Source organism: Oxyura jamaicensis, chromosome 1 (assembly GCF_011077185.1).
Source record: "Oxyura jamaicensis isolate SHBP4307 breed ruddy duck chromosome 1, BPBGC_Ojam_1.0, whole genome shotgun sequence".
NCBI lineage: Eukaryota > Metazoa > Chordata > Aves > Anseriformes > Anatidae > Oxyura > Oxyura jamaicensis.
This window is the reverse complement of record NC_048893.1, coordinates 126,625,584-126,642,447: the sequence shown is the minus strand read 5'-3', so window position 1 is coordinate 126,642,447 and position 16,864 is coordinate 126,625,584. Positions and strand designations below refer to the sequence as shown.

General features: G+C 40.3%; 1 protein-coding gene across 1 annotated transcript in view; it reads left to right on the top strand.

Moving 5' to 3' along the window:
* The first annotated feature begins 5,597 nt into the window (after nt 1-5,597).
* EGFL6 (EGF like domain multiple 6) overlaps nt 5,598-16,864 on the top strand; it is a 51,184-nt gene continuing 39,917 nt past the window's right edge. The window contains exons 1-4 of the mRNA XM_035331438.1: nt 5,598-5,681; nt 10,485-10,597; nt 12,659-12,751; nt 15,622-15,741. Coding sequence (XP_035187329.1) covers nt 5,617-5,681; nt 10,485-10,597; nt 12,659-12,751; nt 15,622-15,741 — 391 coding nt within the window. The 5' untranslated portion in view covers nt 5,598-5,616. The remainder of the gene's footprint in view (nt 5,682-10,484; nt 10,598-12,658; nt 12,752-15,621; nt 15,742-16,864) is intronic.

Genomic DNA, 16,864 nt, shown 5'->3' with positions numbered 1-16,864 from the left:
TAGAGGCCATTTCCTCTTGTCTTATCACTTGGTGCTTGGGAGAAGAGCCTGATCCCCACCTTGTTAAGCATGGTTCAGCTGGAGTTGCACCATTACATGCACATGGTGTACTTCAGCACACTGTGGAAACTCCTGGTCTTCCCCCAGATTGAGAACTATAAGCTTAAAGAGTAGGTCCTCAGTAACTTCCACAGGGGAAGTAGCGAGTAGGAAAATCCTAAGTAAATACAAGTTCAGTGCATTTCACAGGAGTTTGCAAAATATTCCATGAGGACACAAGTCAATGAGGACGCTCAAGGTCTTATGTGCCTGAATGTATTAAGCTGATGAAAAAACTGTTCCATCCAGAATCTGGTTTTAGAGATTATAGAGGAAGACAGACACAACTGTATGGTTGTCTGATTTTAAGTCAGAAGCCCTTCTCTCAGCCACCACAATTACCATAACTACCTTATAGCACAGCTTACCTGGTGAAAAGATTGCAGGAATATTGATAACCATAAAAGGACCTCAAAAATAATTTTACTTTTAAGAAATGATCAGCTTTGGTTTTCATTTTCTTTTCCCTTTTTGTGTTTTCTTTCCGTTTGCTGTTACTACTCCTCACTGTGGACCACTAACACGTTTAGCATGAGAGCTCAGAATGCCATGTGGTTCTTTGCCGGCCAGGAACCTGACCAGGTGCTGGCAATAGCAGTCAGTACGGGCATTTGTCAACCTGTGCCAAAACAAGTAAGTTGCCACTGTATGTAGGAGACAGATACTGACTTCCAAGTAGGTTTTAATAAGAAGAAAGCACCTATGTGTGTTTCATTTGTGCCTTTCAAAAGACATCTTTCTGTAGAGATTTGGAAAATGCTTTTCTGTACCAGCTCAACAGTTTAGCTGGGATTAGCACTGCTAATAATGATGATAACTATGAGTTATAAAAGAAAAAAGACTTTCGCTAATGCCTAATCTGATCTTTACTTTATGGCTCAAGCCTAAAACCTTACTTATAGGAATTGTATGATTGACCTGAAGTGGAATCATAACCGTAAAGACTGTGATAATTTTACAGCAAGATTATTTCTTATTAAACTAAAATGCCATAACTATATAGAAAAATTGTTTTAAAGCTTATTTTTAATTTTGAAGGCAAAATATAAAATGTTTATCATTTGGCTTAGCATTTTTATTTTAAATAATAGCAACATTTTTGACCTGCAAACCAAATCAGCTTTTCCATTAAGTTGCTATTGACCAGGGAATTTTATTGAGAGCATTTTGTGCATGACTGAAAGCTGCCTACTAAACATAATGCTGGTAATCATTTCAGGTGACTGACAAGGGAAATATTGGGGGATTATTCTGTGCTAGTAAGAAATCTAGTTAATCTCAAAGCCATATCACCTCATGGGTCAAATGCTTTTTGCGGTATATTTTACTTTACACGCGCAATGCTCCCTTTAAACACAAATGCAATTTTATATCAGTGATGAAAAAAAGATTTAATTCCATCAAGACAGAGGTCACAGAGATGTGGAAGGTGAAATTTAAAAATCATCAGGAGTGGGAGGAGACCCAGGGCCAGTCTTATTCAAGCAAGCATTACTGTGAAATACTATTTATTGCTTAGCAGGGACCACCAGGGCTGACAGGCCATGGAAAAGAGATCATGCTGACCTTTGGAAACAGCTCAGAAAGTCAGCACATTCCCCTGAACTCTGCTGCATGACTTTTCTGCTCATTTGTGCAGGTGGGAATGACAGGTTATGTCAATGAAACTTGATGGTACAAAATAAACGTAGATTCACTGGTCCAAAACCATGGTATTGACAAAAATAAAAACATGTTCTACAGTTGGCCAAGGAATACACAGAATTAAGAGTGGCACCAAAACCATTCATATATGCTATGTATATGTATGTCTCACAGTGTTCTATCATTAATTTGGAAATGGTTTTTAAAGTAAAAAATAAAGAGATGTCATAAGAGTATTAACCATGTTTATGACTGCACTGATGTTCATAAGTGCGTTGGGTGAAACGAAGCAAAATCTTTTTCAGGTAAGGATTTCTCTAATAGAAAAAAATCTCTCACAGAAATTCTCATTTTCAGATACCTCATTTTCAGGTGAAGTTCTTTCATATCTTCTATTTTCTTTCCAAAATTATTTTCCTAGTGTTTTTGTTGTTGTTGTTTCTGCTCCCTGGAAACAGTGTGTTGTAACATCAGACCTCTGCAGCCATGCTAGTGATTATGTGCTGCCATTTATAAATTTATTGCAAAAGACAATTTATTCTTCATAACTGCCTTTTGGGAAAAAAAAAAAAAAAAAAAAAAAAGAGTTCTAAAATGCATATTAAAATACGCATGTTTAAATCATACATTTTCCAAAGAATTGCAAAAATAATAGTTTTTGCAGTAAAATTGTTTAGATTTTACAGTCATATAAGTGTATTTTAAAATAATGAACTTCTTGTACCCCATTCTTCAGCTGGTAGTCTCCTTTAACATATTAACCCATCAAATGCCTTCTGGCTGTGGCCCAGTTAAAAACTAGTATGCGAGAAACACAGGTTGGACATTTTGTGTGTTATTTACTCAGCGCAGCCCGCCTCATTTTGCTGTGACAACCTCTCAACATTATTGATTCTTCTTCACCTTCTGCCAGAGTAGTACTTTTCATATTCAGAGGAAGGAAAAAAAAAATCATCATGTTAGGAAATTATATTCAGCTTGTGTGATTTGTTTGTAACTAAAAAAAACTCAAAGTATAGGTGGAGCCTTTTTATCACCTCACAATGCAATAGCACACATGCTGTTCTCTCATCTTTAAAAAAAAAAAATAATAATAAAAAATCCTTTCTGTCTAAAATTATCCTCCAAAAGAAGGACTAAAGACTCATTTCAGCTCTTCTGCCTTGGACTGCTGTGTCACCAGTTCCACTGCTACTGAAAAGCTGGTACTATGTCTTCCCAAATTCAGATTCCTCTTATACAATCCCTAACTACCGAAAATTAAAAAAATAAAAGTATATAAATCTTAAATCAGAACTATGCTAGTGCATTTGGATGAGAAAAAAAAAGAACAAAGAGAAGGCAGATATACTACCAAAAGAAACTCAACTTTTTTCCCTCTGTCCTTTAAACAACCTGTTGACACTTTGGACAAGCAACAATGTTTTGGTAGTTGAGTAAAGTTTTATAGTGAGCTTGTCTCCCACTGCAAAGCAACAGTGAGGTGGTTTATACAGCAAGCAAGAGACCAGGCTCCGGAGTTTTAGCTGAGCAGAAGCTATGTGCAGAGGCTGTGCTGCTCTCAGGCCAGCTGCAGATGTGACCTTTGGTAGGTTGGAGCAACCTACAGGACTGCACTGTGGGGCACAGGAGCATCTGCCACATCGGCCAGTATGAATAAAGAAGAGCAAGACAAGTATTCCTCTAGTATAAACCCGCAATCTTCTATTGGCAAAACAGCATGCTTAAACTCTAATGGAGATCATTTCACACACTGTGACTCCAGCTGATTTCCTAAAATTTTCATTCCTGTTATGATCAGATCAGGCAAGTATAATTTAACAAGTTTCTCAGATTCACAGGTAATGAAAGTATAGTTGGAACCTTGATATTTTCTGTGGCAAAGATGCATGTAACTTTTTGAATGCCTAAGGCAAAAACAAATTAAGTAAGTGTGAATAAAATCTATTTTTTTTGGTCCCATCTTTTCAGAAATTGAGTTAATGACCTTAGACTTGAGAATTTCTCAGCTTGGGAATTAAAGAAAAAAATGCCATGAGACAGTGGATCTCGGGAAAGCTCAGAATCGTGCAGATTAAGATGGCCAAAGAATGCAGATATATTAATATCCTAGCAAGTATATGCATTCTCTATGAAACCCCTTGTTCTTGTTTCTCTAATTATTGTTCTAAATCAAGGACAGAGTTTCAGGTAATCATTTATTATCTATCCACAAGCCACTCTTTTTAAAAAAGAAAGATGTTAAGGATAAAATTATAGCTCTTAGCAGACTACAAACAGTAACATTCAGAATTGAATTCTCTTCTGACCAATAAAACTTGTCCTGAATACTGATCAATATTGAATGGCAAGTCCAGCGTCAAACAATACATTCATTTCCATTTGTTGGAACAAATGTGCATAATGAAAACCATTTGTCTTTGAATACTTTGAAGACTTAAGTAATTGGAATGCTTCCTACACAGTGCTGATTTAACAAAAATGCAGGAAGGCAAATCTAATGAACAGACTAGAAGAGTCTCAAGGTACTATGGCATCCCAGAAAGACAGAAGAGATGCAAACCAGCTTTTGTGCAAACCAGCAACCAAGAAAAGTATGTCTGTACCTTCCTATAGAGCACATAATCAGCATAGCACTTTTCCTGTTATTTATTTACATGTAATTTGAATCCTGTAACTAAATTCCCTATCTTTTGGTAGATACAACTTTGCTACACTCTCTTCTGTTCCACTTAGCTCCACTGCTCCACTTGCTAAGATGACTTAAATCTATTTTAGGAGGATATGTGTAGTTTCACGAGTCCGAAGAAATCAGCAGTGGATGACAGCCTGGCAAACACTCAAAACCAGTAGTGGATGGGCAACACAAGAAAATGTCAATTTAGATAATTTTAGATGGCAAAGAGTTGCCATCCCAGCTTTCTTGGACATTCCCATTCCCATGGTAAAGATGACAGAAGAAAAAGCTGCCCAAAGACATGTGCTAAATTCAACATGCCAGCCTACAAATGCTCTCCTTCATCAATTCAGGCAGTCCCTGGGGACTGAAGACAGCTAGAAGTGTTGACTGTGTCAACCATCCCAGCTTAATCTGCCGAGGAATGCTGGTTGACACTCTCAGAATTGAATGGGATGACACCCAGGGCAAGTGACCTCGCTAGAAGATCTGTCTTCTTTTTCTGCCTATGCCACAGACTTCCTGGGTGATGCCAGGTAAGCCACTTACTCCTCAGCTTTCCATTCTGACAAAAAAAAAAAAAAAAAAAAAGTTGCTTTGAGAAGGGACAACTATCCAGATCTTGGGACTGGGAAAATAGCTCCTATTAGTCTCTGGGAACTGGGAAAAAAAGAAGGAAAGAACAGGGAAAGGGACAGTTCTTAATCAATCCGGAAACAAAAAGACCTAATATGAAACCCAGCACCCCCAAACCCCAGCGTTACCCTAGGATACACACGTTGATGCACTTCAAATACCTTGAGCAGCAACACCAAAGACGAAGGACTATCTACCAAGAAATAATATAACTAATTAGCTTTCGCCGCTTCAATAACAAGCTGAGCCCACGGGCAGCCACTTCAGCAGCTCCAGGGAATCTAAGACCCCCCCCAACCGGGTCTCAAACCAGCCCTCAGGGCACCCCTCGGAGGTACGGGCAGGGTCGGGGACACCTCCCCGGCAGGCCGCCTTATCTCGGGGGCTGCCCCTTCCCCAACGGGGCCACCTCCCCGCCCTCCCGGCCCCGGCCCTCCCTCGCCCCGCCCGGGGGTCCCGGGCCGAGCGGTCCCGCCCCCCGGCGGCAGGTTTATGAGCCCCGTCCCGCCGCTCGCCCGTCTCCGCCGCCTCTATCGCCTCCACCGCCCCGCTGCCGGGCCATGGTGCCGGCGCCCGGGGGTGCCCTGCTCCTGCTGCTCCTCCTCCTCCTCGCCGCCCTCCTCAGGTGAGCGGGGCCGGGCCGGGAGGGGAGGGGGTCGGCCCCGACCCCCGGCAGCGGGGGGCGAGAGGCTCCGACCTCCGTCGGCGGCCCCCGGCTGGGGGCAGCTAGGAGGAGAATGCAGGGCAATTAGGGATGGTCTTGAAGATACTGGGGGGCTTGTTTGCTTCTTGTCGGGTCTGACAGTGGATGTGTATAACCAACAAGTGGCAATGTGCTGTTACAGCACGTCCAGGGCTACCGAGCCGTCAGCCCTTCAGCAGCTGGAAGCTGATGAACTGCAAACCCGCTGCTGCAGGAAACGCTCGCAAAGCCAAGCCCCGCTTAAATGCTCGTGCTCTTGAATCACAGAGATTATATCTTCTTCAAATATCGTGTGTTTGCATTTCTAACACCTTGGAAAGTGTAAAGCTTCGAAGCAAAAGCAGTGTCTTCTGCCATAAGAAAGCATAACTTGGAGTTATCAGAAGCAAAGATGGATGTTTATTAAAAAATAATGATGTTGTTTCACTGTGTGTTGGGAAACCCAACAGGAACCCCTGCCTAAGGCTGTTCTACAGCCTGTCTTGTCCCAGTTGATGTTGGGTGATGGTATCTCTGTCTTCTACCAAAACTGTCATTCCCCCTTTTTCCTTGAGAGGGAGGGAAAAGAGGAGCAGCTGAAGCATCTTGATGAAAGTCTTGGATGACAAGAGGTTTTAATATAAGATAAGAAAGAAATCATATTGGCTCTGAATAGCTAGGAAGAAGGAACATGGAAACAGTAGAAATTAAACTCAGTTTGGAAAAAAAAAAAAAATGAATTACTTATGATTATTTTTGTCCCTTTGAAGTGTGGCTTTCGCATCTGGACCTTTAACTTTTCTGCTTTGAGCCCTTCCTTCAAGGAATCTGGTGGTCACAGGAGGACTTAAAGGAACTTCTGCAAGCCCAAGCTAAATTGTATTTGGTGTTTTGGAAGGGACTCGCAGTAAAGCAGAACTGTTGTGTTGAGTGCCTGAAACAGACCCCAGGGATATCTAAGACAGTCGTTAAAATATAATAGGTGATGCATGCTGGTTTCATTTGATGCCATTATGTGTGTATAGCTCAAACAAAATGCCTGTGCTGTCATCTGATATAGTGTTCACTTCTATTTCTGTGTGGCATACACTCATAAAAGACTTTTTAGGAATCCTTTACAAACTGCTAACTTGTAGAAAACCATCTTTTTGTTCTGAATACACCTGTTGGTCAAAATTTTAGGTCTGGTGCTAGCTGTTAGCTAGAAAAAATGTCGAGTTGTTTTTTTTTTTTAGAGGCAAAATTAAAGAAAGGGGTAATATCCTGTCTTTGAAGTTAAGTGGAAGTTGCTAAAAATGTAAGAGAAATTTTTTGCCCTCAGCAGCAGGCAGCTATTGTGTGTACAGGAGCTGACCAAAAGTATCCTGTAGAGATCTCATGGAAATAGTGCACTAAATCTATTCAGCATCTGTCTTGAGGGGAAAAAAAATAAAAATAAAAGCTCATAAATGTCCTTCTACACAGAAAACATTAGTAAAAGAAAATTAATAGGACCTGAAAACAAACAACTTTATTTTAACTCAAACCATAATTGACTTATGTTATCTAACTGCCTTATTAAATCAGCCTTTTCAAGGCTCATTCACTTCTCCTCTGCAGCTGTAAATGTCATATAGTGCTGGTCAGGCAGGGAATAGATCACTTGCGTTCACTAGTCAGGAGAACATGACAAGTCACGTTTTTCATTGTTGGGATTTTTACTTCTATTTACTTTAGTCATTACTGGTATAATGGCTTCTAATGAGGATTACAGTCCAGCACAGCCATCTGCCCAGTTACCACATATGAAAATTTTGGTTGCCTATTGGTATTGCTGACAGCATTGGTTCATGGTCATAGGCTAATTTTGAGAAGCTGATGCAAGGCAAAGCTTTTTTCTTACTTTATGGAATGAAACAGCAAAAATGCTGTGGGGTGGCAGAGGGAGTCAGTTGAATAAATAAGTCCCAGCATCCAGATGTGCTTTATTCCCTCTTTCACTAGTTATAGTACTTGTAATATTTTCCTTTGCAGCTGTGTGTTTAAGCAATTGAGGATATCAGTCCTACCATATCAATCAACCTAGCTTAACTGGAAGATCTCTCTAGCCACTTGATCAGTAGAGCAAGCGAACTTTCTGAATGTGTTTTGTTATAAATACCTAAGTTTTCTCTTTTTATATCAAATTATGTAAACCACTACAAGAGGTCAAAATTAACATACAGTAATTTAAGGTCTGGCCTCACATCACACACCCATTTGGTTTTTTTGTTTGTTTTTGTCTGCTGCTCATGTCACTGTAGGTATGGAGTTGTATAACTCCCTTGTCCTGGCCATCATCTGATTGCTTTGCTGTGCATTAATCTAACTTATTTTTCAGATAAAATTCAAGTTTTTCATATTACTTCGCAGAGGAACAATTTCTTTTGGCAGCAGATTAATAAAAATACAGGACATGACTTCATTCAGACCTGTTTGTATCATTAAGGGCAACATCACAGCTTTCTCGGTTTGTGAAAGACTGGATATCTTCTTAAAATTAGATAAGAATCGTCCTCCTGGCTCTTCAGCACTCTTCAAGACTCTCAAACTTGCTCATGGCTGTGTTCTTACTCTTATGTCCAACTCAAAGCTGCAACGGAAAGTAGCACAAGAACAAATGGATTTTACAGTAGTTTCTCTCTTAACAAGCTTCTCTCTCTGATTTTGAGCTGTCAAACATGTAGATGTTTGTTGGATGGATGTTAAGAGCTGTACATAATATATCCTGTTACAGCAGCGGTAAAACTGTCCTATCGCTACTGGAATTTTGACTGAAATATCCAAAGGTCCCACCTTTTATTTTTTAATACCTGTGCTTGTGGCTCACAAGGATCTTGTGATAGCTAGCATGGCCAGCTATTTCTTTGTCATCCTAACTAATGAGGCCCTGGCTTATTGTAGAAGTTTTTATAATTCATCTTCAGTGTACTTCATTAAATGCTATCCTACTAGTGTCAGCAATGTCATAGCCACATAAATCAGTTACTTCACTGCTGCTTCGGCACTCTGTATGGCTCAGTTTGCCACTTGCTGCCTATTGCACCAGTGCCATAAGCTGCTGAGTGTGAGGACAGAGACCTTCACTAGAAATGAAGACTGGTCTTACAGATGACACGCTCAGGTTTTCTTCATTCACATATTTAAGCTACAAGTTATTTGAGGCCAGGCATTTTTCTCATACTGAGTGGACAGTGCCAAGCACAGCAATCTCATTTAGGCTTCTAGGTACCATGGGTGAACTCCTACACAAATACCATTTAGGGAGGGATCAGACACCTCTGGTTTGCATTGCTTCTCCCAGTAATGTCCAGCAAAGTCATAGTGACATTCTCCTTGAAAGCATCTGCTTGCCCTGATAGGATCTACCCTATTTCCTTCATTTGTAGAGAATGCTGAACCCCTGACAGCAATGGGAGGACTAATCTAACAAAGCTGGTTTTGCTCACAGATTTTGGTATCGGGGTGGACTCTCAATGATCCATTTTACCTTTCCCACTGCCAAAGGTAGGCTTTAGCCTGGTGCTTGTTTTGGAAGTCAGAACCAGAGAAAGACCTTGTCCAGGGCAGTAAAGTTCAGCTGTGTTAATTTTATTCACAGTATTATGGAAGATCTGTATACCTTGTGAAGACACTTTCATGTGCTTGATTCTGAACTGAATTATTAAATGAAAAACTACTAAATGAGCTTGTCTGCACGTGGAAATGAGCATCTCTTGGAAAGTAATAGGAGTCTATTTCCTCTGACCTTTAGGCATTTTAACATTCCATGGGAGTCATAGCACTATCCAGCTGAATTCAGGGGTGTTTTTTGGGATGCAAGCAGAACACACATTTAAAAACAACTCTGAAGTAACCTTTTAAGTATAGGTATATATTTACTTTTTTAATAGTATGCATTAGTGATGTTTGCAGTAACTCTTCCAGTAAGAGTGCAACCCTTACGTACAAGTACAGGAGGATATAGACAACCAAAGCAACAGCAAGCAGAGGAAGAAGATAATTGGGGTCACAGCACCCCATGCAGCATAGACTAAGCCTGGAATTCACAGACAGTTGTAGGTTTCCATCAGATGTACAACTTTGACAGCTAACATTGCAGGGCTGCCAACACTTGCAGCTGTTATCCACGCATTAACTTTGAACCACCTGGCTGTACTGGCAGATTAAATTAACATTTGTATGATCAGGGAGTCCCGTGCAACCTGAATGCCTGGGAATCTCTGCACTTACCTAATCAATGTGCACATACACAGTGGATGCAAGCCTGCAAGGCACCAGATCTGTGGGGCTGACTGATGTTCAGAAAGGTGCTTTTCTGCAGAAAAATATATCATCCAAAACAATAGAGCTGAGCAGGTACGGCAGCATATATCCTCTGATGCAAGCTGCAGTAGCCCCACTGACTTCACTGAGATTAAAAAGACTAATTCTAGCAGAGGACCTGGTTCTATTTTTTTTTTCTTTGCCATATTTCTCATTAGAAAGCATTTATGTTATTTATGTTGCAGGGTTGTTTTATTGCAGGTGAAGTGCTCCTATCACCCCTTTCTCCATCCAATGCAACTTTGTATTACTGCCGAGGAACTGTTGAATGCTCCCAGGTTCATTGAGATGAAAATGCCTGACAGTGGATAAAACATGAGGGAAATGCACAAAGGAATATAGGGAGGAATGGATTAAAGTGTATTTGCCTGCTGGAGCTAGTGTTTATCCTTTCTTATGCAGCTCAAGAGCTCGTGGACAGCTGGTGACTGTGAGCCAGCCTGGGGTGTGTCGCTATGGTTCTCGGACGGATTGCTGTTACGGCTGGAAAAAGAACAGTAAGGGACACTGTGAAGGTAATGCTAACAGCTTGTGTTTGTTTCCTCTCCGTGGTTGTGTACTTTGTAGTAACAAAAGGACTTTGTGTAAATCTGCCATAAGTTACAGAAAGAAAGCTTGTGAGGGAGTGAAGTCTCTTGTCACTTGGGTGGGAGATTGGAAACAAACAAACAAACAAAACATGCTGGAAAGATTATCTCCTTAAAAAAGCAGAGTTTTAGGTAAATAACAGAAAACAATAAAATACAGATCTAAAAATTCTTAGGTCCAGAAGTGGCTGTCTGTGCTAACCTCCTGCATACCCTGGCTGAGAGATTGGAACTTGTCAGTGCCTGTGCTGTTACAGCTGTCAAATAAATGCTAAAAATGCAGCATCTTCTGGTGCTACATATGGACCCATGAAATCAATTGGTATCCTTTGTCTTCAAAACTACACAGCCTGTGAGAACCAGGAAGCTTCAACTTTCTAAAAATACAATTGTTGGCTTTATAAAAAAAAAATAAATGGCTCTTGAGAAATTCCTGATTTGTTACAAGTCTACAGATCCCAAGGAGTAGGTGATATGGAATCATCCTCTAGCTCTACCTGGGCAAAACACAACAAAATCTTAAAATACATATTTTAGGAATATTTGTAAGATGTTGCAGCTGTTGCCTCGGAGTTTGGCTTTGAATATTTAGTGAATTTTAAGAGGCTTAGGGTTATTCACTGTTGAGTGATGCTTTAAATAGAAAGGTGCCAAAATGTCTTTGTATATATAGCATATCACTTTATAAAAAGAGAGAAGTTATGAATTACTAATATTTCTGCATTGTTTAACAGCACATTAGTTTTGGTGCAAAAGAATACATGGAGGGACAATGAGCAAATGTGACTTTGAGCTAGTGGAGTTAAGTTGGTCTCTTCTAAAGCAGTAGGTCTCTTCTAAAGCAGTAGGTTACTTTCTTACTAGAAACCAGTTTTCATAAGTTTTTAAGATGGTTCTTTGGCAGATTTCTTTAAAACAACTATGGTGTACTCCTGCATTGAAAATCCAGATGCAGTGCTAATACTCAACTGATCTCATATTATGCCACTTGGCTTTCAGGGATAGAGACAATGTTGAGCTATGGCTAATCTGCAGAGCCAGCGGTTCAGTACTTATGAATGAATCTTTAAATGTAGGAGAAGATACATGAATTCAGCAGGATGAATTTTCATTATGAATTTTAGTATAGTAACTGTGATTTTCCTATTTCCTGTGGTTTAGAAAGCAGATTAATTAAACAATAGTGATACCAGTGCATACTCTTCTGCTGTTTTTCTAGCGCAGTACTGATTTAAATGCATGTTTAGTTTGATTTTCCCAGATAACACTCATTTTGATCATCACATTGACTTTAGGAAGTATTAAAGATCAAGGCTTAAGCATTATAAAAGCCAGCATTTAATCTCTGACTAATGATGAGAATTAGAAAACTTCTACCCTTTAATGCATCCAGGATAAGCCCAGCCCTTTCAAGTCATTGTAAACCTGATGAAATTGTAAATATTGGGATGTGTGGTAAGGGCAATTGTCTAATCATTTGACAGAGGTGCTCTGGGTATTCCACCATGAGATGGACATGTTCTCAGCTGTAAGAGAGGAGATCCAAGAGCAGAAAACCACTTTAGGGTCTTCAGTGGCTGCAGGAGAGTGCTGTTGCCTGTTCCCTGCTCCAAGTGTAGAAAATCAAACTGCTGGCTAGCTGCTTCTCACCTATGGCTTCCCCAAAATAGGAAAAAAGCAGAGTACAAAACTAAATGTAAGTTGTAACTATGGCAGAGCATTTGAGAGGGGGTGCTAAAAGAAGCCCCTTCTTTTCCAGGTCTTTACAAACTGGGAAAAGCATGCATTCATGTAATCCATGCTAGCAACCCTTTTCTCCAGCAGAAATAATGCACTGATCAGTAGCTACCATGCTCAAACTAGAGGGAGAAGTATGGAGGATGTAGAACTTCTGCAATAAATTTTTAGGCAATTAAGGAGGGCAAGAGTTCTCAAATAGAATATTCTAACATTTTTTCTTTCTTTCCTCTCTCTGTCTGATTCCCACAGCGATTTGTGGACATGGCTGCAAGTATGGCGAGTGCATGGGACCAAACAAATGCAAATGTTTTCCTGGATTTACAGGGAAAACCTGTAATCAAGGTTTGTGTTCATGGGAATATAACTTGAGAAACCACACTGCTGATGTTCTGTCTCTCTTCTTGTCATTTATTAAGAATTGTGTCATTTTCCAAAATAGTAAAATAAGATCTTTTCTTATTAACATAGCAGAGCTTAGCGTTTAAGGCTCTTGCTTGGGATGCTGGAGATGCAAACTGTAAGCCTCCTTCAGCAAACAGGAGTTTGATCCTATATCATGTACCTCCTGCGGGCTGGTGACAAGGGCAAACTGTCTCATTTATAGTCAGAGGATTAAGGCACAGAAAGATTATATAGGAAAGGAAGAGCCAAAAGTCAAATCTGGAACCCATGTTATTTTTTTTTAACTAAAAACCCATGGTATTTTCTTAACTAACCTCCTCAGAAAGACAGGCAATTACATGCTCGATGTGTTATTTCTCAAGCTGCCCGGGCCAATGCCATCTGTTTGCATATGCTGACTTTTTTTCTTTTCTTTTTTTTTTTTTTTTTTGAGAACACAGTTCTTTAGAATTACATACTTAGAAACTTTGAATGCACCACTTTACCTCCATAAGCTTGCAGTTAGACACTGAAATATTTCCACCAACATCTTGGTGATGCCTCAGCTTTTGTTGTTCTTCCAGTATATGATCTCTGTATGTGATCAGATGAAAGGAGCAGATCACTGTGCATGGAGAGGCCTTTCTACTGCACCACAGATGAGTGAAGCATGGAATGAGAGCCACATGAATGGATGGGTATAAGGGCTACCTTCCTAAGCACCTGCAGTCTTTGCTTAAAAATGTTACATTGACATTGAAACATAAGAGAACTTCTAGTGAGTCAGAACAACTGTCTTGCTACACAATATATTTCAAGCAATATGCTATAAAGCTATAATGTTAAGTATTTTGAAAGCTCCATTTTTTATTTTTATTTATTTTTTCACTTTTGATGCAGGGAAAGAAATCAGTCCCTTGGTATTACTAGAGAGCAAACAACAGCCTTGTTTTTTTGTAACAGATCCATGGTTACCAGTACAGCCTCAGCCTCTAAACCCACAAGTTTAACCTCCAACATGGTTTAGCAACTTCAGTGTTACCAAAAGACAATAGAGAAGCCCCCCACTTGTTTTTTGTGCAGTAACTCCAGCTGGATTTGCTATGCTCTCTGTAGGCAAGCAGATCAGTTCTGTGCAGTTGCAGTAGATTCAAAGTCTAAGGTTTCATGGAAGCACTATGTAGACCTGCATGTACGAATTGCCCAGTATCTCCCTAGACTGTTCTATCTTATGAAGTATGGCCAGGAATTTTTTAGCAAGGTGGTGGCTGGCACAGGCCAGAAATGCCCGGAGCTATTTCAGTAGTATAGCCATATAGGTGTTGATGTTCCAGTAGCCAGGAATGCTCAGAGCCTCTTTAATTTCCAGGCAGATACAGCCTCGGTCTGTCCTTACAGCAGAATGCCCGGCTGAGCAAGCTCAACATGAGCTAAGTAAAATAACAGAGATAAGGGGACTCTATTAGTCTGCCACTGAGTCTGAGCTAAATTAGCCTTATCTCCATAGGTTCTCTTGTAGAGCTGTGTATGCTATCTCTGCATTACTGTGCATTGTGCAATATAGGTGTAGCTAAACACTTTTCAGAATGTATGGTCTAAGTGGAATGACTTTTTTTTCACCTCTAGTTTCTTTGTTATGGGAATCTTGTTTTTTCAGTGGAGGCTCAGTAGCAGAGAAAGCCCAATGTGATTTGCAAGTTGATATGTTGTCACTTTTCAAACAGACTCTGTGTTTAAATAGCAGAGTGCAACCCTCTTTTTCTTCCCTGAACTGAACTGTAACACATACTTCCACACACATCTATAACTACCACAAAATTTATGCTTTGAATGGTCTGGAGTTTTTGGTCTGGTCTGCAGGGTGCATAGCTGTGAGAACAGCTGCTTCTCCCATTAAAACTGAGCTGTGCAAGCTAAGTGCTGGGAGAGTTGTCTTCACTGAAATTTTGTTATTGGTCATGTGCTGTTAAGCACCTGCTGAATGGGCCACATGTGCTGGTGTATTCTGTTAATGAGTTGTCTGTTTGCTAATCGGGTGTCAAAATACAAGAGGTAGAAGTGTCAGTTCACAGAAGTCACAAACACAGATGCTGTTCCCTCGTTACAGAACCAACACCAGTGACAGTAGTGCTGCCTATACCACATAAACTGAGCTTTTTAGGATTCTGGTTTTCTACCAGTGAAATAAAGCTATTGAGAATTTGAAATCAACTTAGTGTCTTGCAAAGCCTTTTAAATCCTTCAATGTAGAAAGGAGTTAGGATGCTTTTATTCTCTGGATTTTGAGAATTTGAGATTTTTGTACTTTCATTCTTAATGTCACGTGACTCTTTTTATATTTTGTGTTTCATCTTGGCTATATGTCCCTGCCCTGATAACCTCGGTGCCAACGGAAATATATATATATATCTTTGTTTCACTTTAGACTAAGAACAGCAAATCAGTTTCAGATAAAGTTTTAGCCTTTCTAGTACAGAGGTCAGCTGGAGGGCTGAAATATCCAGCTAGAATCAGAGAAATCCAGAAAAATAACTCCCAGATAATACAGCAACTACAGTTCTCTTTCCACCCCTCCAGTCCTTCCTAACAAGCTGCCAGATGGGGCCAGAGTTTGCATTACTTTTTCAGGTGTAGAAGTCTGCGTGTTAGTTTTCCTAGCACTCTTTCAGCCAGATGGTCTGCTAAATTCTCATCTTGCAAGGGGTTGGCTTGTTTTCAATCCAGGCTGTTTTACTGTGGGGAATTAAAGGCATTAAGCAATATTATCAGCCTGTATGTATGGATATATGTATATAAACCCAGCAGTCACCTAATTCCAATGAATTCTGCAGATCTGAATGAATGTGGACTGAAACCACGTCCCTGTGAACACAGATGCATGAATACACATGGCAGCTACAAGTGCTATTGTCTCAACGGGTACATGCTCATGCCAGATGGCACATGTGCAAGTAAGTAATCGAGCTGATAGGATAGGCACACCAAAATAATCTAATCACATTTGATCCCAGCAAAATTTCTTCTTGTGATGAATGGATTTAGCTTGTTCAGGATAGGATTTTTGCCTCAGCTCTTTGGTGCTCTCAGCAGCTGACAGAGGCTTTCAGTTTGGCAGTATATGAACAAAGTGAACTAGGTAATAACTGTATTTTTGGTGCTCAGAATTTTTGTCCTGCTAAAAGTAAAAATCTTTGATAGTGTTACTTCAAATGAAGGACAGCTTGTATAAGCTTGGCACGTAGCCGTGCTGGTTCTCTGTTGATTAAGGATGAATGAATCAATCCAAGCAAAGCACCAATACAGACTACGCTTTACTGTGCTGAACTTCATGGCATTATGCTTGCTTTACCTTTATGTGTTCCCTGACTAATTTATTTTCTCTCAGTGCTAATATGCTTCCTACAACTGCTGCTGACTTCTTGCAAACATTTGTGGACATTTGTCCACTGTGCTAAAGGTTATCTCAACTGTGTTTCTACCTATTTTCTCTGTCTTTAAGCCAGCATGTAAAGGAAAGCATTCTGTTTTCTTAGTCAACCTGACTTTCAGATGTGAGGAAGCTTCTTATTTTTCAACGATAACGTTTTGTTTCTAGAAAACACTTCCTTTTCCCCCTTACCTGAGCTATTTCATACAGATATTTCTGCTCTGAATTTCACAAAACCCTAGGTAACATGGAACCCTTTCTGGAGCCCACTGGGCTGAAGCGGATGCATCTGTGGTACAAGGAAGCTAGTTGGTCTCAACAGTGGACCAATCTGTTGGAGAGGTCTGTCCTGAACATAGTTGTATCAGGTGCAGCCCAGCCATTCCCATGGTTATAAGAGACAACCATAAGCTCTGAACGAATTTATTTATCTTCAAACTCTGGAGACAGCCATTCACCAGACAGGGTGTCCATCTGGTGAGTTTGATGTCAGTCTTGGGATAATTGGAAAAATACCCAGCTTTGGCAAACATTCAGGGGACTGCAGTGTCAGTGGCTTTGGGGCAGGCAGAAAAGCCAGATCTCCTAGTTTGTCTCCCTGTTATGGCAGGAAGACTGAAATTGCTGTGAAAGGTGCCTAGGGTCTG